Raw genomic sequence first — 22808 nt, forward strand, 5'->3', positions numbered from 1 at the left:
TAAGAGTCTGACTCTTGGTCTCGGCTCAGGTCATGATCTCGTGGTTTTATGAGTTCAAGCTCCACATAGGGCTTTGTGCGGGCAGTGTGGAGCCTGCTTAGGATTCTCTCTCTCCCTCTATCGCTGCCACTCCCCCCACTCACACTGTCTCTCTCTCTCTCTCTCTCAAAACAAACTTCAAAAATATAATAATTGCTTTTGTTTCCTTATCGTTAGTTTAAAAAAATAATTACAACAAAGTATCCGTAAAATAGATTATTCTTTACAGTTATTTAAATTTTTTTAATGTTTATTTATTTTTGAGAGAGAGCGTGAGTGGGGTAGGGACAGAGAGAGGGCAGGGAATCTGAAACAGGATCCAAGATCTGAGCTGTCAGCACAGAGCCCAACGTGGGGCTGTAACTCGGGAACAGCGAGATCATGACCTAGGCTTAAGTCGGCCGCTTAACCAACTGAGCCACCCAGGCCCCCCTATTCTTAAAGTTATTTAAATCTCTACAATACTACCCGTTTAGGCTGCCTGCCAAGATCTACTGCTTTAACTTCAAAGTAATAATAATAGTAAAAGACATCTATTTTTTACTATAAGTAAATGTTATATATGTTCAAAACTGTAAAAAGATTTATATACATACAGTTTAAAATATTATTGTTTCTTCCAAATATAAATGTTCATTTTTCCTAAAAAAATACTATAACCCGTCCTCAAAGTCAGGCTCAAACAAATTACAAGTTATCACTGTCTTAGGTCAACACAAGCCATCAAGGACAAGTATAGATTGGGATTCAGAAAAAATTTTAAGTGTGTCAATAAATAAAGCCTAATGTCATCCTCAGCAGCTTCTATATCTGCCCCTGTTCACTGGGTCCCCAGGTAAAAGAAAGCAAAAAAAACTACCAGCTGGGATTACCAAGACCTGACCACATACTATAATATATGAAAATGGTGACAGGCTTTTGACTAAACATAATTGCTATTTGAAACAACAAGCACAAGTCGGTAATGAGCTATCAAGGCAAGGGAAATAAAGTATGGTACAGAAAACATTAGTTATTAGTTCATAAACATTTCAACAAAACAGGCAATTTCTCAAGCTCTCTCAGGCTCTCTCCCCTCAGACACAAAGACTGCCATAATCTTACAATACAGTACTGGGACAGCTGGGTGGCTCAAGTTTCCAACTGTTGGTTTTGGCTCTGGGCATGATCTCACAGTTCTTAAGACTGAACCCCACACAGGGGGTCACCCTGCTTGAGATTTTCTCTCTCTCTCTCTGTTCCTCTCACACTCGTGCACATGTGCATGTGCACACAAACGGGCTCTTTCCTTCTCTCTCAAAAAATAAACTTTAAAACAAAAAAGAAAAAGTTGGTATTAATTACTGAATAAAGTTAGATAAGTAATAAAAGTTTAAATTCATTACTGATGCTGAATTCCCTTTCTCTTAAAATTAACTAAAATAAAATAGAATCAGGAAAATGTCATGTCAAAAATAACACACTCCTTGTTAGCAGGTTAAATTACTATGTTTTTGTGTGTGGACAAAATGTAGTCTTCTTAATTTATCGACTGGCACAATGATTAGGCAGTCTGAATTACTGATTTCTTTCCCTTAAGTTTGACTGCTTTTAGGCATATATTATTACTGAACTTGGAAATAACAAAATAAAACAAGTTTTCACTTGAGGACCTCTTCTGCTGAGTCCTGGCCTAGATTTTCTACATAAATTTACATCTCAGTAGCTTTCAAAACTTTTCTGACACATACAATACAAAGATAGGGCCCTAGGAATAAGTTTAACCAAGGAGGCGAAAGATCTTCACAATGAAGACTATAAAATATTGACAAAAGAAACCGAAGACAACAAATAAATAGAAAGACATCCCATATTTGCAGATTGGAAGAATTAAAATTGCTAAGAAGTTCACAGTACCCAAAATGATCTATAGATTTAATGCAATCCCTATCAAAACTCAAATGGCATTTTTCACAGAAATAGAAAAGACATTGGTAAAATTCCTATGGAACCCAAATGACCCAGAATAGCTACAACAATCTTGAGCAAGAACAAAAAAGCTGGAAGCATCACACTTCCTGATTTCAAATTATATTACAAAGCTATAGTAATCAAAATACTATGGTACTGGCATAAAAAACAGACACACAGACCACACTAGAGAGCACAGAAACAAACCTATCTGGTACCTTGAACAAAGGTACCAAGACTTCACAATGGAAAAAGGGTAGTCTTCAACAATGTTGGGCAAACTGGATATCTACGTGCAAAAGAATGAAAATGGACCCCTATCTTACACCATACACAAAAGCCAAGTCAAAATGGATTAAAGATTTAACTGTAAGATCTGAAACAGTAAAACTCCTTAGCAAAGAAGAGTGTAAAAAAGCTCCCTGACAACAGTCTTGCAATGATTTTTTGGACTTGACACCAAAATCACAGGTAACTAAAGCTAAAATCAAGTGGGACTACATCAAACTAAGAAGTTTTTGCACAGCAAAAGAAACAGTCAACAAAATGAAAAAGCAATCTACAGAATGGGAGAAAATTATTTGCAAATGATACACCAAATAAGGGGTTAATATCCAAAATATAAAGAAACTCCTATGACTCAATAGCAATCAATTAATCAATAATCCAATTTAAAAATGGGCAAAGGACCTGAACAAACATTTTCCAATGACACACAAATGTCAACAGATACATGAAAAGATGTTCAACATTACTAATCATCAGGGAGATGCAAATCAAAGCCACAATGAGATATCCTCTCACACTTGTTAAAAGACCATTATCAAAGTCAAAGGTAGCAAGGATGAAGAGGAAAGGAAACACATACTGTCTGTGAGAATGTAAATTGGTATAACCACACTGGAAAACAGTATGGAGACTCCTCAAAAAATTGAAAATATGGGGCACCCGGGTGGCTCAGCTGGTTGGGAGTCTGGCTCTTGGTTTTGGCTCAGGTCATGACCTCACAACTTGTGGGTTCATGGCCCTGTGTTAGGCTCTGCGCTGACAGCATGCAGAGCCTGCTTGGGATTCTCTCTCTCTGCGCTTCTCCCCCACTAGCACTCACTCTCTCTTAAAAATAAATAAATAAACTTTAAAAAATTAAAAAATGGAACTACCATATGATCCAGCAATTCCACTTCTGGGTATACATTCAAAGGAAATAAAACCAGTATCTCAAAGAGATATCTGCACTTCCATGTTCACTGTAGCATTAAACAGTAGCCAAGATAAGAAAACAACCTAAATGTCAACCGACGAATGGATAAAGAAAATGTGGTATATAAACATACATACACACATACGTATACATACATATACATACACACACACATACATACACCATGAAATATCATTTGGCCTTAAAAAAGAAGGAAATTCTGCCATTTGCAACATGGATAAACCTGGAAGACAATATAGTAAATGAAATAAACTAAACATAAAAAGAAAACACTGAATGATCTCTTTTATGCGAAATCTAAAAAAGTCAAATTAATAAGCAGAGAGTAGAACAGTGATTATCAGGAGCTGGGGGTATGGAGGAAATGGTGTGATGTTGATGAAAGCATACAAACTTCCAGTTATAAGATGATTAAGTTCTAGAGACATAATTCATAATATGGTGACTTTAATTAATAATAATGTATTGTGCGGGCGACTGGGTGGCTCAGTCAGTTAAGTATCTGACTTCGGCTCAGGTTATGATCTCACAGTTTGTGAGTTCGAGCCCCACGTTGGGCTCTGTGCTAACAGCACAGAACCTGGAGCTCACATCGAGTTCTGTGTCTCCCTCTCTCTCTGCCTCTTCCCCGCTCAAACTCAGTCTTTCTCTCTCTCTCTCAAAAGCAAACACTTAAAAAAATTTTTTTAATAATCATGTATTATATACTTGAAATTTGCTAATAGACTGTATCTTAGTTGTTCTCACCACAAAAAAAGTGTGGTAACTATGGGAGGTGATGGATATTAGGTTGATTATGGTAAATCACAATTTACAGACATTATAGTTACACCTTAAATATATACAATTTTTATTTGTCAATCATATCTCAAAAAAGCTGAAATAAAAGATTAGCAGGAGTTGTGGGCATACACGCATTTTAACTACAGTTGACCTTTGAATAACACAGGTTTGAACTGCACAGGTATCCTTATACTCAGATTTTTTTCGATAAATACAGTATAGTACTATAAATGTATTTTCTCTTCCCTACGATTTCAACATTTTTTCTCCATCCTATTTTAAGAATACAGTATATGATACATTCAACATACAAAATGTATGTTAACTGACTGTTTATGTTATTGGTAAGGCTTCCAGTCAACAGGCTATTAGCAGTGAAGTTTTGGTGGTGTCAAAAGTTATACAAGGATTTCGACAGTGTAGGAGGCTAGCACCACTAACCACTGTGTTGTTCAGTGGCCAAGTGTATTTAAAATTCAGTGAGCCAACACTTTACAAATACTTTATCCCCTTTTTTAATGTTTCTAAACAAAGTGAAATACTGAAATTTAAAAAAAAAATTTTTTTTAAACATGGAGCCTCTAAGAGATCTGTAAGATAACTGTCCCTAAACTGTTCCTCCAAGGGCGCCAAGAGGATCCACCATATTTTCTCCTTTCCAAAATTAAACATTATAAAAGATACCTTGAATAATTAATTCACAATCATCTTTTTTATTTTATAATCAGTACCAAGAAAACCTCAGCCTAACCTCATCTCAACTAAAAATTCAAAATCAATTACTTCAACTCACATAGTATCTTCAAACTAATCAGAATTTCCAAAGAACAGTTATAACAGAATTCAGGAGCTTGGTTAACTCTTGATTCCTCTACAGCCTCTTTTTTGTCCAGGCAACCATATATTCACCTAAAAGCTAGAGTGAAATAAATGTTAATTCAGAAAGGTAATTCAGATATTTTAAAGAATTCTGTTAATATAGCAACTTGAAAAAAACTGACAAGAGATTTTAAAATGGAGGAAAAATGTGAACTCAAAGGGTATTCATTTTCAAAAACTTAAATCTTCAGGTCTCAAAACACAGAATATGAATTTTCAAAGTAATTAAAACTAACTAACAAAACCTCTCCTTGGAGCTAACTGAACCAGTTGATGACTCATTATTATTATAATAAATTCATTATTACCAATCTTAAGCGAATCGTCTAACACCAGCCAGCAACTGGTCTTTCTCTATTTTATTTCTCTGGTCACAGCTTGATTTCCTGCCCTCAGTCAATTTTATTTCAAACCCTCTCCACTATTCTCAAACCCTGGATATCCCACTTCATTCTCCTCACTCTTAACAGATGCCCTTGCATAATAATTCATAAAGAAAACAGGAAGAAGCCACTCAACTATGGGAACTCCACATTAATGTCTCCATATCATATCTACAAACTTCCTTATTATCTACACCTATCCTCCCCTCCTTTCCTCCAGTTCCAGAAAGCTTTTCTCTTACCTAAAGCCAATCACTCCACCCATAAGCAAGATCCATGCCCTTCCTATCTTCTGAGGAATCTTATTCATGATTGTTCTTTTCCTGGCAGAATAGTCAATTTCCCCTCTCTCCACTAAATCTTTCCCCTAAACATTTATATGTGGTTCAAATAAAAATTTAAAAATTTAAAAAATCCTTTGCTACAACTTCAAATCTTTAGCTCCTCCACTTCACAGCCAAACTCCCCAAAACAGTTGTATATATTTTTAATTTCCATTTCTGTTTTCCCATCCTTTCCTCAACCTCTTTCAGTCTTGAATCCAGGCTCTCTTCTCTCCCTGAACAATCACATCCACACTCTTGGTTTCAATTACCATCTATATGCCAATGATTACCAAATGTACATTTCTAGTCAATACCTTTCCTCTGAATTCCAGATCTATAATATTAAACTATCATCTTTAATAAATAATGTGATGTTTCAAATACACATTAAAGACAAATGTCCACAGAATTGATGAGGCTCCTGTTTATCCTCCAATCCCTACTAAGCACACACACACACATAAATATTACTACTCTTCCATTTTGTTCCATCTCAATGATACCACCATGAATCCATGTAGAAGCCTGAAATTCTCAGTATCTTCTTCTCTATCTAATTCAGTGGTTCTCAACCAGGAGCAATTCTACCCCAAGGTGAGACGGCAATGTCTGTAGACTTTTTTGTTTCTCATAATGGGATTAGTGGTATCTAGTGAGTTGAAAGCCAGGAGTGTTAGACATTCTAAAATGAACAAGACACTCCTTGTGAAAGTAGGCCTGGATGACCTAATATAATCCATCACCAAATCCTATAAATTCGAATTCCCAAATAAAGCTTAAATCCATCAATTTCTCTTCCTAATGTGAAGTGCTCTACAAGCACTTCATAATTCAAGGTATAATTCCCTTTCACCTAGAACAGAACACTACAATAACTTCCTTACATCTACCTTTACTCAAATTCATACAGTGAAGTCTCAGAATCATAACCTTCATGAGAAAGAAAAAGAATCCCTGAGTTTGGCTGTTGCACAGGTAAGAGTCCTTATGGATCTAACACAACTAAAAATAAGCCCCCACCTGTTTGTTTGCGTTCCTACTATATTGAGGGTTCCCACTCAATAAAACATCTCCCCAGCCTCAAACAGCTCTTTGCTGGTATATTTCCTTCTGTGTCTACTTGTAGCAGCCTCACTGACTCAGAGCTCCACTTTTAACTGCCTTGTCTCAGTGCCCTCCACAAGCCAATATCTCAACTCTATTTTGTATATTTTTAATATCCCCTGCAGCAGCATCCAGTCATACTAAGCCGCCTATCTGGTATGACCAAGTTATTTCCCAAGGTATCAATTATTACTCTTGATAGCATTCTGGTTACAAAAATGTTTAGATTTCAAATAATATGCTCCAGTCCTATTTTTCCATAGACCTATATTCTTAGTGTGTAATCTGCAGAAGATGAAGTTTCCCAAAAATTACAGATATTCCCATACTTCCAAAAATTCTTGTGGAGCACCTGGGTGGATCAGTCCGTTAAGTGTCCAAATTCAGCTCAGGTCATGATCTCGCAGATCATGGGTTTAAGTCCCACATTGAGCTCTGTGCTGACAGCTCGGATCTTGGAGCCTGCTTCAGATTCTGTGTCCCCCCCCCCCCCCCCCGCTCCTCCCCCACTTGTGCTCGGTCACTCTCTCTCAAAAATAAACATTTAAAAAAAATCAAACAAAACAAATGACTGGTTCCTCAACTAATTTATACGCCTCACATCTAGGTTTCTTATCTCTGTTAGTAGTCCAAAATCAAAGCAGTGGAGACATCAAAGCCTCCCCCTCTCTCCCCTATATTCAGTGATTCCACACATTCTACCAATTTTCCTTATGCGTGGTCTTTCACATCTTTCCCACTACCATATGCCATAATTGAAAGCTTCCATGCCTCTCATCAAATGAATTTAATAGCTTTAAAGGTAATCACCCATCTTCCAGGCCCTCCTTATTCCAAGCTCAACTCCACTATACCACAAGAACCATTTTCCCCAAAATGTCAATCTGTGCTATTTCTCTACTCAAAAACCTTCAATGGCATTCCACTGGGCACTCAAGACCCCAAACCACTACTCCATTTTTTTCACACTGGACTTCCCATTCACTTCATACTGTAGCAGAGATAAACAGAGGTAAATGATAGAAACCATTGAGCACACTGCTGGCAAAGAAAGCCACTAAATATTAGCTATTACTTTCACAGATCACCTGGTGTTATAGTCAATTCTAAGAATGTCATCTCCCTACCCCTGATTTTAAACATCTTAAATTCCTCCTCTTTGTATTATTAGAGACAAAGGTCAAATCTTGGTTGTGTCAGTTACTAGCTGTGACCTTGAACAAGTTATTTAGCTTTCTGAGCCTCAGTAAGATTAGGATAATATCCATGTCATGGGGTTGTTGAAAAGACTAAATGATATAACATATGAATGCCTAGAAAAGGCATCAATAAGTGTTAGTTTTCTTTAAAAGTGTTCTCTTAAAGGATGAACACAAAACTAATTGCTTGCCTTCTTTCTCCCACAACTAGGCAGGTAGAGAGTAGCACTCAAAAAAATTTGCTTAACAAAATATATCTTTACCTTTCTGAAACAAATGCTTACTCCAAAAACATGAGATATAAGAGATCTTTTTCCATGCTACTACACACAGAAAAAGTTACTGATATGGAACCATACTTCACTAAATGATATATACTGACTAATGTAAATTATGTTATTAAATTTACTGACACTCACCATATACCTCGTCCACATGCAGAACTAGCAGTTATTTAGTTAGTTCCAATAGTTACCTATTATGACTATATAAATACATACAAAAAGATAGAAAGCTTCAATATTTATAAATTCCATAGAAAATGAGTCTGTATACATAATTAAAAACTCATAGTAAAAGATTCTTATATATTCACTAAAAGAATTTGTCAGATTTGATTTATACCATAGGCTTTTACATTATAGCATTGTAAGAGTTTCTTTAAAATGAGAAAGCAAAGAAAGGACAAAGAATGGAGAGAGGAGAGAAACAGTACCAAAACTTCTCAAGTTAGTCTTTTCCCATTTTACTTTGCCTCATCCTCCCTCCCACTCGTTTTACCTAATTGCTTTTCTACTTCATATTAACAGAAGAATGACAGAATCTATTTAATAAATAGTGCTGGGACAACTGGACTAACAGCAAAAGAATGAAGTTGGGCCCCTACTTCATATCATATTAAAACTCAAAATGGACCAAAGACCTAAATCTAAGAGCTAAAACTATAAAACTCTTAGAATAGCACATAGACATTAATCTTTGAGACCTTGGATCAGGCAATGGTTTTATATACGACACCAAAAGCTCAAGCAACCAAAGAAAAAGATAAATTGGACTTGGTTAAAATGAAAAGCTTTTGTGCTTCAAAGGACACCATCAAGAAAGGAAAAATACAAATCAGGAATGGGAGAATATACTTGGAAATCATATATAATGGTCTAATATTCAAAATATACAAAGAACTCTTACAACTCAACAATAAAAAATAAATACTCCAATTAAAAAATGGGCAAAAGATCTGAATACACAAATGAAAAGATGACCAACATCATTAGTTATTAGAGAAATGCAAATCAAAATCACAATGAGATACCATTTCTTACCAACTAGGATGGCTATAATCAAAAAGTCAGACAATAACAAGTGTTGACAAGGATGGAGATAAATTGGAACACTCATACATTGGTGGTGAGAATGTAAAATGGTGCAGCCACTTTAGAAAACACTGGCAGCTCTCAAAAAGGTATACATAGAATTAGCACCTAACCCACCAATTTCACTACTAGGCATACACCCAAAAGAAATAGAAACATGTCCATACAAACCTGTACACAGATTTTCATAGCAGCATTATTCAGAATAGCCAAAGAGAAGAAACAGCCCCAAAGCTGAGCAAATGATGAATGCATAAACAAAATACAATGGTGTATCTATACAGCAGAATATTATTCAGTTATAAAAAGAGACAAAGAACTGACACATTCTATGACATGGATGAACCTTGAAAATACACTAAGTTAAAAAAGCAAGACCACATAATGTATGATTCCACTTATATGAATGTCTAGAATAAGCAAATCCATAGAGATAAAAAAAATCAACTGGTGGCAACCAAGGGGGGCAGGTGGTAAGGGAGAGGAAGGTCAGGGATGGGGAAGGGACTGGTACTGGGTACATGTTTCGTCCGGGGACGATGAAAGCATACTAGAATTAGAGAGTGGTGATCACTGTACAACTGTGTGAATATACTAAAAACTGAACTGTATACTTAAAAAGAGTGAATTTTATGATACAATGAAAGAATGATGACGGAATAAAAAGCAGCACAACTAAAGAATGAACCAAGTGCTCCTTTTTTGATCCAACATTTTCTATACATTTACAACATTCTAGACCTATGCTGGTTGCCAGGAACCCACAGATGAGTAAAACAAAGTCACTATACTCCCTTCAGGATCATTCTCCTTAGCCTACAGATGTCAGTATTTCTTAAAAGTGGAGCAGCTTTGAAAATGTAAAAACAGCAAAATGTAATCCACAGACAAGCCAAGAGAACACAGATATTTACATTGTAAACTCTTCTAAATTACCTAAAATTATTTGGGGGTAGGGGGCAAATATGCTTCTAATATTAGTGTTAAATAACTCATTGTTCCCCAATGCTGATAATGTCATTTTCCAAGAATTATTAAACAGCTTTATTTCATTTATTGGAAATGCTTTTTACAAATGTTTCTGATAGATCTTTCTGCATCATATCACTCTGATTGTATCAATTTCTCCATGACTCCTGGATTCGCTATTTTTGACATTCAAAAACTTCATGACAAACACAAACCTCCCAAAAGGAAATGCTTTTTGACATTTATAATAACCATATGAAAATGTGTTTCTCTAAAATAAAAATAAGTAACAGTAGAGTTCTCTAAACTAAGAAATCAAATGTTTTGAGTTCTAATCCAGATTTTTATGAATCAGAGAAAATCTGATTTCCTGATATGAAAGCTACACTTCCATAAAAGAAAAGCTAACAAAAATCAAAAAATCAAATTTAGACAGAAAACTAGGTTGAACAGTTTAAACAGTGCAAAAAAAGACACATTCTATTTAATCCAAAACATTAGATATTTCTGATGTTTTTAATACATTATTTATATCAACTTTCCAAAAGGTAAAACTAAAATCTATATTATTATTACCTTATCTTTGGCCTCAGGCAGTGTGATTTCTCTAGGTTCTAAAAATGGTATTTCTCGAAAAGGTGGAACACATCTGACTATATCTGGTACATAGTGTGTATGAAACAATGGCGGCATTGAGTATCTTCTTTCACCTGATAAAGGCACTATGTGGTTAACCAGAGTTGGCTCTTGGTGGGGTGAATGGAAACGCTGCCGTTTACCGTCAAGAGGAAGGTTTTTTTCATCGCTTAATCTCCTGAAAACAAGCAATATACCTTAGTAATTAAAGATATAACTTTCTAATGACAGAAAACAATTAAAACTATAAAAATAACAAATGCCAATATTGACTCTTTCAGCAAGGCCACATTATTAGTTCTATATGAATCTTAAAATATTCATTTTGAGCACAAGAGAAGCCTTAGAAAAACACCTTAGGAAAAATGCATATTGACAATGTGTTTGTACGTATGTGGGTGTGTGTATATATGTACATACATATGTATGTATATATATGCATATATATAATTTATAGAATATATATGTATATATTTTTAAACCTATACGCTATATATATCAGGGTTAGTCTCCTGCAGAACTATCCCAATATTTTATCTCAGCAGTTAAAACTTTGGAGGAAAACTTCCATTCATAGAAACACTGACAATAAAACCCAAATTCTAAAGAATGAGAATAAAATTAAGTGAGCTGAGTGTTACATAGTTAAAAAGGGTCTTTAAGTCCACCTATATTCCGGTTCATCAGTTGAAAAGATCATATTAAAAAGCTATAAAGACACTGAACAACTAAAGAAATATGAAAACTAACTGCATTTCAGATAACAGTATTGTATTAATGTTAAATTTCTTGGGCATGACTAATGTATTTTGGTTATATAGGAAAAGATCCCTGTTCTTAGCAGGAATGCAGTGATGTACAGTGAAATGATGTCTACAATTTTTCATCATGGTTCAGGGAAAAAAAAAGTAGGAATAAAGAGAAAGAGGCAAAAAAAATCAAATGAAGCAAAACTTTAATGAACCTAGGTAAACAGCATACAGATGTTCACTGTACTATTCTTTAAATTTTTCTGGAGGCATAAAATTTTTCAAAATAAAAGCCAGAATGAAAATAATTATTTGTCTAAAAAAAGAAATTTACTTCAATGATATATTAAGTTTGTTCATACAGACAATACTTTCGGCCATGGGAAATGATCCAATTACTTTAAAGCTCTCAAATTCTATGGGTCACGGCCATCCGAAGGTTTTTTAATGTAATACCCCAGTAGGATTACACCAACTCCTCTCTCCTTGACCCCAAAAATAAGTAGAACTCCTATTCACAAGTAAAAGTGTACAGTACTAAAAACCTAAGAGTATATTTAATATCTGCTAACATAAAAGTGATTTAGCTTTATATGCTGCTTCTCTTGAGAATGTCAATTTTAGTTTTTAAAGTACAACTATGAGCCAATGGAATTTGTTTTCATTTGTGATTCACAAACTGGCTATCCAGGCAATTTCAAAAAAATTAAAATCTCAATTAAAGCCAATACTTTTGGCATCATTATAAAGCCTTCCACAATGATAACTTTGAAGAACAACTCACAGTGCTCTGAAGCACAAGATCTAGAGCCAGACTACCTGGGTTCAAATCCTAAGTGTGCTTCTACCTGAATAACTAGTTGCTTAACCTCTGTTTCATCTTCCTCAACAGAAGAGGGATAACAGTACTCATCTCATAAAGTTTTGTGAAACTTAAATCATTTGTAAACTCCACAGAACAATGCTACTACATGAATGATCAATAATTCTTAGCTAGTGTTATTTTTAATCGGACATAAATTTATGGAATGTTTATATAGGCATTCAACAGCTATATCTTGCAAATACTGCCAAACCTTATTTTAATAATCATCTCTAAAATTCTATTATAATTACTTTGTGGTACATCAATTTCTTCTAATTGGTTAAAATTAGTTGACTCTGACTTCTCTATAGAAAGCTTTAAACATGCAGAAATTTTTACTATAATAATATTTATTACAGAACCTTAGGTGTGTAAAATTTAGATAAATTGAATAGTGAATTTTACTAGAAAGAAGATATTATGGGCTGAACTGTGTCCCCTCAAAATTCTAATGGTTGAGCAGTACCTCAAAATTTAACTGTTTTGAACATCCAGCCTTTAAAGAACTTAAAATGGCGTCATTAAAAGTAGGCCCTAATCCAATATGACTAGTGTCCTTAGAAGTAGAGATTAGGACACAGAAAACACAGAGATGCCTGTGTAGGACACAGAGAAGGCAGCCATCTACATGCCAAGGAGGGAGGTCTCAGAAGAAAACAAACCTGCCAACACCTTGATCTTGGACTTCGAGCCTCCAGGATTGTGAGAAAATAAATTTCTGTGCAAGCCACCCAATCAGTTGTACTTTGATATGGCAGTCCCAGCAAACTAATTCAGAAAACAATCTAATTTAGTTAAAATCTCAATTAAAAGTAGTCTTCTGAAAAAAAAAAAAAAAAAAAAAAAAAAAAAAAAAAGTAGCCTTCTGAAAAATGTGGCTTCATTCCATCTAAAATTTGCAATGGCAGTAATAAATCCACAAAAGTATCCCTAAAATTTTTTAAATTTAATATAAAAGTTTCAAAATTTTGTCACAGGAATGACTTCACAGGTTTCAGAAAATAAAATTTAGGGCATAATGTCCACACAATCTTAATACAAGAAACAATCAGCTACAGTTCAGAGAAATGCAAACTTTTCTTTTAAAATAATTAAGAAGTACTTACTTCCTTCCTCGAAATAACGGAGAAGTTGAGGTCTGTATTGGACTGACATTTCCATATGTCAACTGCTGTAATGACACCGCTCTTGACAAACTACCAAAAACACATAAAGAACAATAGTAATAAACATTTTTCCCTTAAACAAAAAAGCAATTTCATAAAAAACTAAATATTTCACTGATCAGAAAAAACAATACAATGACCTTTTTTATTATTGTTTTAGGAGACAGCGCAAGTGAGCACGAGTGGGGTAGGGGACAGAGGGAGAGAGAGAGAATCTTAAGCAGACTCCATGCTCAGCATGGAGCCCAACGTAGCAACTCAATCCCATGATAGGATCATGACCTGAGCCAATATCAAGAGCCGGTTACTCAACCAAATGAGCCACCCAAACACCCCAACAATGACAGTTTTTTTAACTTCAAACATTTCATATAAAAATGAAACATATAAACATATAAAAATGTCCTCAATTAGAAAACAAAATTTACAAATGATATGGGCCAAAATAACACCATACTTACTCTGTATTCTGAAAGTTGAACTGTGCATCTATAAGCTGCTGGTGTGAATAAAGAGTTGGTGACAGGGCGAAGAAATTATTATGTTGTTGATGGTTTGGGGTGAAAGGCGGGCGACCCAAAATTGAGTTTGGGAACATGCTCTTGTTCACTAAAAGTGAACATGTATTCTTCTACCTAGGATAGTTTTAAAAGACAAATTATTATATCTTGAAAATATTGAACTCAGTAATAACTAATATCTATTATTTAAAACAATTATTTACCAAGTTATGAATTTTACTTACAAAGTTATTTCAAAAGTTTTACCAGATCTCTTAAGTCCCACTACAGGTAACAAAAAACTTGTTAATAATGAATTTTAAATCTAGATTAAGAATATCATGCAAATAATAAAAAAAATGCAAGTTTCTAATTTCTGATGTGTTTAACCTAATATCAACAGATCTTTCAGAAATCAAGTTATCACCACATACTTTGATAATAAAAAAGACACCACTCAGGACAGACATTTAATGAAGCCATACAGATTCTTACATTTATACCCAGTTGAATTTATTCAAAGGTATAAACCATAATATGACAACCTGATTCTTAGGATATAGATCTTACACATCTTCTTACAGATCAACTCAAACAAAGGAAGGAATCCGTACTGCCTAATACCTATAAAATTCTGAGATTTCCTTCAAAGTCTAAATAATTTATATAAAGGACGTCACTTAAAAGAGAGCCTGTTCCACAGCAATGGGGAAAACATACATAACAGTCCCCCCTTACCCACAATTTCACTTTCTGTGGTTTCAGTTATCTGTGGTCAACCATGGCCCAGAAGCAGATGATCCTCCTCCTGACATATCATCAGGTCAATAGTAGCCTAACACTATGTCATAATACACACACCATTCACCTCACTTCATATTATCATATGTGTATGTTATCATCTACATCATCACAGAATACAATATAATTAAGATATTCCAAGAGACAACATTTACAAAACTTTTATTGCAGTATACAGTAATATAATTGTTCTATTTTATCATTAATTGTTGTACTTAATTTATAAACTTTATCGAAGGTACGTATATACAGGAAAAAACGTAGTATATATAGGGTTCGGTACTACCCACAGTTTTAGACATTCCCTGGGGGTCTTAGTATGTCTCCTGTGTGAATAAGCAGGGGAACTATTGTACAAAGCAATCAGAACCATTCACTGACCCAGGCAGGAGAGATTTATACTTTGCAATGACTGATCCCAAAGGCTACAAACTTACAAAGAGGAGGGCAAAGTAACAAACAAATCAAGTATTAAGTAAAATCAACAAAGTGAAAATAGGATCCCCAGCCCACCCTCCCAATGCAGGCAATCAGAAAACCCATTTATGGTACTGGGAAAGAAACCAAATGACATGGTAACCAGAGAACCCATAATATAGTAACAGTTTTCCACGAAGAAAAAGTTAAGCCTGCTAGCAAACTACGGTAAAGTCTACTACTAAACTGCCCACCCATGCACACAGAGCTTCCAATTTGATTTCTAGAAACTCTCACTTAAAATAAACATTCAAGGATCACCATAAGAGAAAAAAGATCTAGGAATAAACAAAAACAATTCCAAGAGCAAAATAAATATATTAATTAATTAATTAATTAAATAAAGCAAAAAAACACCAGAAAACAATATACTGTTTAAAAAGCAGAAAAGGCTCTTCGAAATTATAAAATTAAAAGCAGAAACACTGAGTAGAAAGTTAAAAGAACACTGAGGAAATCTCTTAGAATAAAAAGGAAAAACTAGTAAAGGCAGAAAGGAGGCAGAACAATAAGAGAAAAAAATATAAGAGAATCAAACTATATGGTCCATCGTCCAACATAACAGAAGTTCCCGTAGAAGAGAGAAAACACACAGAAGGAAATTATCAAATAAACAAAACAATAAAATGTCCAGGACTGAAAAAAACCAATCCTGAGATTTAAAGGACCTAATGAGCACAAAGCACACCTTAAAAAATGTATGTACCAAGGTATATTATGGTAAGATTTCAGAACATAAGGAAAAAGAAACTTATATTTCAGAAGAGGAAAATGTTATAAATAAAGAGCTGACAATCAAAATGACTTTAAAATCCTCAATAGCAACAGAGGAAACTACAAGACAATGAAGTTAGTGCCTTCAAGTCTCTGCAGGAAATGCTCTCAAGCTATAATTCTATACCGAGCCATACTATCACTGCAAGGGAGAATAAAAACATGTTCAGACATGTCACGTATCAAAAAAATAAAACAAAACAAAAAACCTGGGATCTAGGAAAAGGGAGACCTGCTGTAGGGCAGAGACAAAGTAATTCCCCAGAACAGTGGTGAAGGAAAGCTACCAGCTTAAATTAGAGCAAGAGGATGAAGGGTTTCAAGAAGAGACCCAAGGAGAAAAAAACTTAGAACTTTACTGGCAGTTTACCTGATGTATTTGACCACAGAGAGGAGCAAAAATAATCACACAAACAAAAAAGTAGCAAGTTAAAAAGAAATTACCTAAACACACACACACACACACTCAAAAAGTCATATAAAAAAGGATATATAATCATTATCTATTTGGTTCTCACAATAACACAAACATTAAAAATATCAATCTAAACAAAATTGTAACATATTACATATCTATTTCATATATTTATTTAAAGATTACGTATATTATTAAAATATGCTATATATATTTACATGTTAATATACAGTACAATTTAATGATAAGGGAGGCTACATTAAGGTGCTGAATTCTAATTTTCAGTAGATGTCAATTTTAAAAACAAGCCATAGAAGTTTTTGAAGAATAAGAGAGGAAAATAACACTTAAGCATCTAAAAGAAATAATAGCTGCCTCTGGGTATTGAGACCAGATGGTTGGAAAAACTGGTGGAAAAAACAGGATAGAAAAAGAGAAAGATCTGTGAAGAAACTAATAAATCACTCATACACACTTTGTTCCTTGCTTTTTTTCAATTTTGCAAGACTAAAGTTCCAAGGATGTACACAGATAATGAATGAGATTCACTAGGCCAAGATTTATAATGGATTGTGAATAAGAGTCGTGGGGTCCCATCAGATCTCATCCCAAGTGCCCGACTCTCTCATCTGAACCAGAGACAAGGTGTTACCTCCAGAAAACAAGAGTTCATCAACTCCCTTCAGCAGGTCTGTATCTCATTACAGGATACTTTTTTTTTTTAATCATTCCTATCATAACTGCTAAACTGTACTCCCTGATTTTCACTGCTCAAAGGAAATGGAAAATATCTTGAACCAAGCAGGATTCTGGACAATCCTTTATTAAAAGTACATGTAATAATCACAGAATGCCAGATTCAAGACTAGCAACTAAAGCCATGTTCTAGCCTTTGTCTGGGTTCATGCTCTTTTCTTTCTTGGCTTTCTTTATTCTGTTTCCCTAACCCAAACTCCCACAAAACATAACTCCTATTTCATAAGATTCATGAGAAAATAACATTAAATATAATTCATTAAATGAATTTTGCTTGATATTTCATTTTCTTGGAATACAGATGCTACTGATCAAACAAGGGAAGGAATTTGTATTCAGAAAGCTAAAATTAAAATGTTCTATTTTCGGATTTATTTAAATCAATTAATAGTTAAAATTCTAGACACTTTGTTTACATAAATATGCTTATGTTTTTCCTCTGGACCCAAATAAAGCCCCATATACATGCATTAAGACTTGAAAACCCAAAATGACAAAATAGTCTAGACCTCACCTTATTTCTATGCCATGACATGATAAGATCCAAAACAAGAACAAGTCAAAAGATGTCTTGTGGCCCACAAGTACTCTACAAAGCTAATGACCAAATTATCCAAGGTTTAAAAGCTTACAGTGATTTCAGAGCCAAAAGTTTACCTAAAGCAGGTATCTAGTTAGCCTATCCCAAATTCCCAGATAAGCAACTGAAGCTTTTGGAGTTCCTCCAAAACAAAGTATCTGTCAGGTTCTCCTCAGTATGAATCTTGGCCCTGAAGTATGGCTTCAACAAGGCCAGCCCTCACAGTCAGATCATTCCTAGGGAATGTAACCAATGGCATTCACTGCTCCCCAACATGGGCATCCCGCATGACCATCTAGAAATCAGGAAGTAAACCAAAAGGCATGAATTTCAATTCCTCCTTCTAATATTTTTCTAATACATTTCAACACTGATTTTGATGAAGATAAATAATATAAATAATCCAAAAATAATCATCCATCAAAAACGATATGAGGAATCATTTTTTAAACAGAATATAGAGCTTTAGAGTATAAAATCCGACACACCTATTACCATAGAATTAAGGAGACCACCACAAAATTTTGTATCTTTTTCTTTATATTCTGAATGAAAGGCTCCTTCAGTAAGTCTATTTGATGATCTACATAAAACACGATTCCACATCAACTGTGATAGCAAGGATAAGAAATTCTACAATAAAGAAAGAAAATCCAGATTATTGCTGGTATCTTATTTTCCTTAGCTTTAAAGTTATTGGCTTCTCAATGCTCGTGACAATAAAATAGGATGATATAGGAACTTCTGAAGAAGTGTTTTAAAACCGTTGCATGGTTCTTAAGGCAAGAATCTTAAAGTTGCTTCTTGACTAAGGTTGACACAATGGGAAATTATATACGTTTATTTGTAAATAATCATACAGGAGACAAGGGTGTACAGGAGTGGTTTACACAGTAATTCCTACTGATATGGTATTTGGTCCTGTAACTCACAACCTGGAATTTCTGTCCTGAATTTGACTCTTCTCCAACCAATTAGAGAACTTTCAAGGTTACATAATTCCTTCCATAATCAGGATTCCCTGGAAAGCAGAATCTCCCCAGTATAAAAACCAAAAGCCACAACTATGGCAACTAAATCAAGTTATCTGTCCACTTTGTCCAAATGCCTTTGACCTCCTAAACTCACTTCTTTTCTCCACAACGCAAAAAGTCCAAATCCTATATCCTGCTCACCCACTGTCAAAACTACTTGCGAGTTTTGAAAAGGACATTCCTTTTGATTAGGAATTAGATACCAACCCAGAGCTAAAAGAAAAAAATCTTGTCATGTGGTTTGAAATGGCCATTTCTTAAACGACTGATAAATGGCCTGTTCCACCTAAAGCCTGTATGAAAGAGCATTTCCAGACCAGACATAATTGGGGCCATCACACCAACAAAATAATGTTACTACCACTGGCTAAATATTGTGAGCCTCTTCGCTGTACATATTAAAAGCCTTGTGGTAATAAACCGTCCAAGACAGAATTTACAAGAAGGGTATGTTACCTGTAATACAAAACACAGATTTAGTGTTCAGTTATGATCTTCCCTCACAAAATCACATACCACATATCCGTCAACAAGTTCCCATTTCGCCTGAGTTTTAGTTTCTCTGTTTCTTTTCGGCTCACCCTATTGGTAACCGCAATCTAAGTACGTAACTCCTATTTTAAACAAAGAGCTGAAGGAGAGAAAAGACGGTATCTGGATAATCAAGAAATTGTGAGACACATAAACCCCATCGTGCTCTCTGGCCTAGACAGAAGACGAGTCTATCCACAAAGGCTGACCGGGAAATGAAGGGTACAACAATCTGACAGAGTCCTAGCCTGAGCACTTCCCTGGAAAGTGAAGAACTGAGGCCCCTTTAACTAAAAACCTTACATTTTAAATACTTAATCCAGATGTTTACCTTATTTTTTCACCACCCTCTGAAACTCCATGCAGGGGTCCCAACACGGTCTTCCTCTTTGGCTCCTAGACTGAGAACGGGGCGCGAGGAAAGGAAACAAGTGGAAAAAGTAAGCGGTCCTAAGATTCTTCAGAAAGTGCAGCAGCCTTGGGGCCGCCCATACGTCTGGGACGTCTAAGAAAGATCGCCGGAACTTCCCACGCAAACATAACAGTGCGGTTTGAGGAAAAGTTCCCCGAGCCCCGCCCCCGACCTGGGCCTACACCATTGCGTCCCTTTCCGAAGCCCCCTAACTCACAGGTCTCCTCGGGGAAGGGCTAAGCAGGGCCTACTGGTACTGCCCGCCCAGGAGCTCCAAGGCCGGAGCAGCGAGAGCCCGGCGCGCTCGGTTGTCGCTTTCGCCGCAGCCAAAGCAGGTATTGGCCCGCGTAAAAGCTAGGCCTGGCTCCGGATCCAGATCGCAACCTAAACCCCGGGCTCGGCGGCCGGGGAGGAGCGACACAAGAAAAGGCAGGGCCAGCAAGGGTGTGGGAGGTTCGGGGCGGTGGCAAGAAGCGGAAGACCAAAAAGTCACCGAAAAAGCGGCGTAGAAAGCCCTGTCAGAAACACCCGGAAGACTGTCGCGACCCGGATGGGAACAGCGAGCAGGGAGCGAAAGGTCACACTTCCGGCAGCCTCCCCGCCCGCCCCAGCAAGTGCTTTGCTTGAGTGCGCAGGCGCACAAATGCTACGGTCTGGGTTAGGACGGAGGTGCCTGTTCAGCAGCTGCGAGCGCGAATGTGGAAGGGCAAGGCCTGCCCTGAGACAAGAGGGATCAGGCAGTCGGCGGTGGCCGGGCCGCGGAGTTCGGCTCTGGGCCGCGTTCGCGCTAATGCACAACGACTCCTGTGCACTTTTTAAAAAGTGAAGCACTTTTTACGGGTCCTTCGTGTCTCAGCTGGATGACTCCGCCCGAGAGGAGCTTTTCCTGACCCAGCTTTCCCTAACTCTTTTGCACTGATCTGTATTAAGTTTTGGTTATTTTCCTCCCTCCAGTGAAATGAAAGCAGTTTGGGGCTGAAATGCCTTATTGATCTCTAAAGCCTGGACTCGGCGCCCTGTCCTTAATAATAGCTAACATTCCCTTATTCAACAAATATTTAATATTTCTACTGGAGTGAACTTTGGTGGTGGGGAAAATATCAACGTTGTTGGATTTGTTAATGTAAATCTGTTAACAATATACCTTTATTTTCTTTTTAATTCCTGTAGAAAAATTTCTCATTTCTGAAGTTGGTAGTTTGTATCCTCGTTCTTTTTTCCTGATCATTCTGGAGAGAGGCTTATCAACTTTACTGATCTCAAATCCCAAAGCCATCTTTTGCTTTCAAAGATTATTGTTTGTTTCCTATTTACTGATTTCTTCTCTTAGGTTTATTTCCTTTCTTTTGCTTTTTTTTTAATTTTTAAAGTTTTTTTTTAAATTTACTAGTTTTTTAACTTGGAAACTGAGATCACTGATTACAGATGTTTCTTCTTTTGTAACTCAGTACTGCTTTAACTACATCTCACACGTTTTAATATATTTAATATGTTTAATATTAATGTTTAATATGTTTAATATATTATGTTTTCATTTTCCTTCATTTCAAAATACTTTCTAATTTCCCCATAGATTTTTTTTCTTTGACTCGTGGTTTATATGTAAGTGTATTATGTTGTCTCCAAAAATTGAGGAATTTTCCAGACATCTTTCTGTTACTGATTTCTAATTCAATTCCATTATTTAATAATCCAGTTAAAATACTTTCCACAATTTGAATCATTTTCAACTTACTGAGACTTATTCTGTGACTCATAATATAGTCTGCCTTGGTAAATATTCGATGTGCATTTAAGATGAATGTGTATTGATACAATGGTTGGGTGAAATGTTCTACAAATATCAATCACATCAAATTGGTTGATACTATTGTTCAAATCTTCTAAATGCTAGAGGATTTAGAATATGTTTCTTGTCTACTTACCCGATTAATTATTGAGAGGAGTATTGAACTCTCCAACTATAATTATGGATTCTTCTAATTCTACTTGTTCTATCAGGTTTGCCTCATGTATTTTGAACTCTGCTGTTAGTTGCATAAACTATTTTTTGCATTTGTAATTGTTCTATTATTTTTTTAATACAATTTATTGTCAAGTTAACTAACATACAGTGTGTACAGTGTGCTCTTGGCTTCGGGATTTTGTTCTGTTATTTAGATTAATTTATCCTTAATGAAATTGATTGTGAAAAGTATTTTCTCATTATGAAATGATCTATTTTATAAATCATCCACTTTATAAAATCTCTTTTTCTCCTGGTAATATTTTTTTGCTCTAAAGTGTACTTTCTCTGATGGTAATGTAGCCACTCCAGCTTTCTTTTTTTGTCGAGTTAACAAGATGTATTTTTAAAAGAAAACTTGCAATTCTGCCCAAGTCCTCCTGGTACTCAAACCCAAGAGGTTACAAGAAAACTACAGACCAATATACTTATAAACAGATGCAAAAATTCTTAACAAAATTCCTGCTGTTTTTATTCTAATATATGTAAGAAAGATAATACATCATGACCAAAAGGGGAATTATCCCAGGAATTAGGTTGAATTGATAGAAAATCAAACACTATAATTCACTATATTAACTAAGAAAAATTTTATCATCATTTTAATAGATGCAGCAAAAGCACTGGACAAAACCCAATATCCATTCCTAGGAATTCAAGGAAACTTCTTCAACTTGATAGAAAGCATCTATAAAAAGCACCATACTTAATGGTAAAGAACTAAATGTTTTCAGCAAAGATGAGGAACAGGGCAAGGATTTCTGTACTCACCACTTCTTCAGCATTGTAGTAGGGGGTCTAGCCTGTGCAATGGGCAAGAAAAAGATATAAAAGGCATCCGAATTGAAAAGCAAAAAGTAAAACTGGTTTTATTTGCAGA

At 35.5% G+C, this 22808-nt stretch overlaps 1 protein-coding gene across 2 annotated transcripts in view; it reads right to left on the minus strand.

The window, feature by feature from the left end:
• Nucleotides 1-20444, minus strand: part of TENT2 (terminal nucleotidyltransferase 2) — a 71449-nt gene extending 51005 nt beyond the window's left edge. For both annotated transcript variants that reach the window (XM_060635468.3, XM_060635467.3), the window contains exons 1-4: nt 19843-20444; nt 14105-14278; nt 13584-13673; nt 10804-11041 (exon numbers count right to left, since the gene is read on the minus strand). In XM_060635468.3, coding sequence (XP_060491451.1) covers nt 10804-11041; nt 13584-13673; nt 14105-14241 — 465 coding nt within the window. In that variant the 5' untranslated portion in view covers nt 14242-14278; nt 19843-20444. The remainder of the gene's footprint in view (nt 1-10803; nt 11042-13583; nt 13674-14104; nt 14279-19842) is intronic.
• Nucleotides 20445-22808: the final 2364 nt, after the last annotated feature.

This window comes from Panthera onca, chromosome A1 (assembly GCF_046562875.1).
Source record: "Panthera onca isolate mPanOnc1 chromosome A1, mPanOnc1 haplotype 2, whole genome shotgun sequence".
Lineage (NCBI taxonomy): Eukaryota > Metazoa > Chordata > Mammalia > Carnivora > Felidae > Panthera > Panthera onca.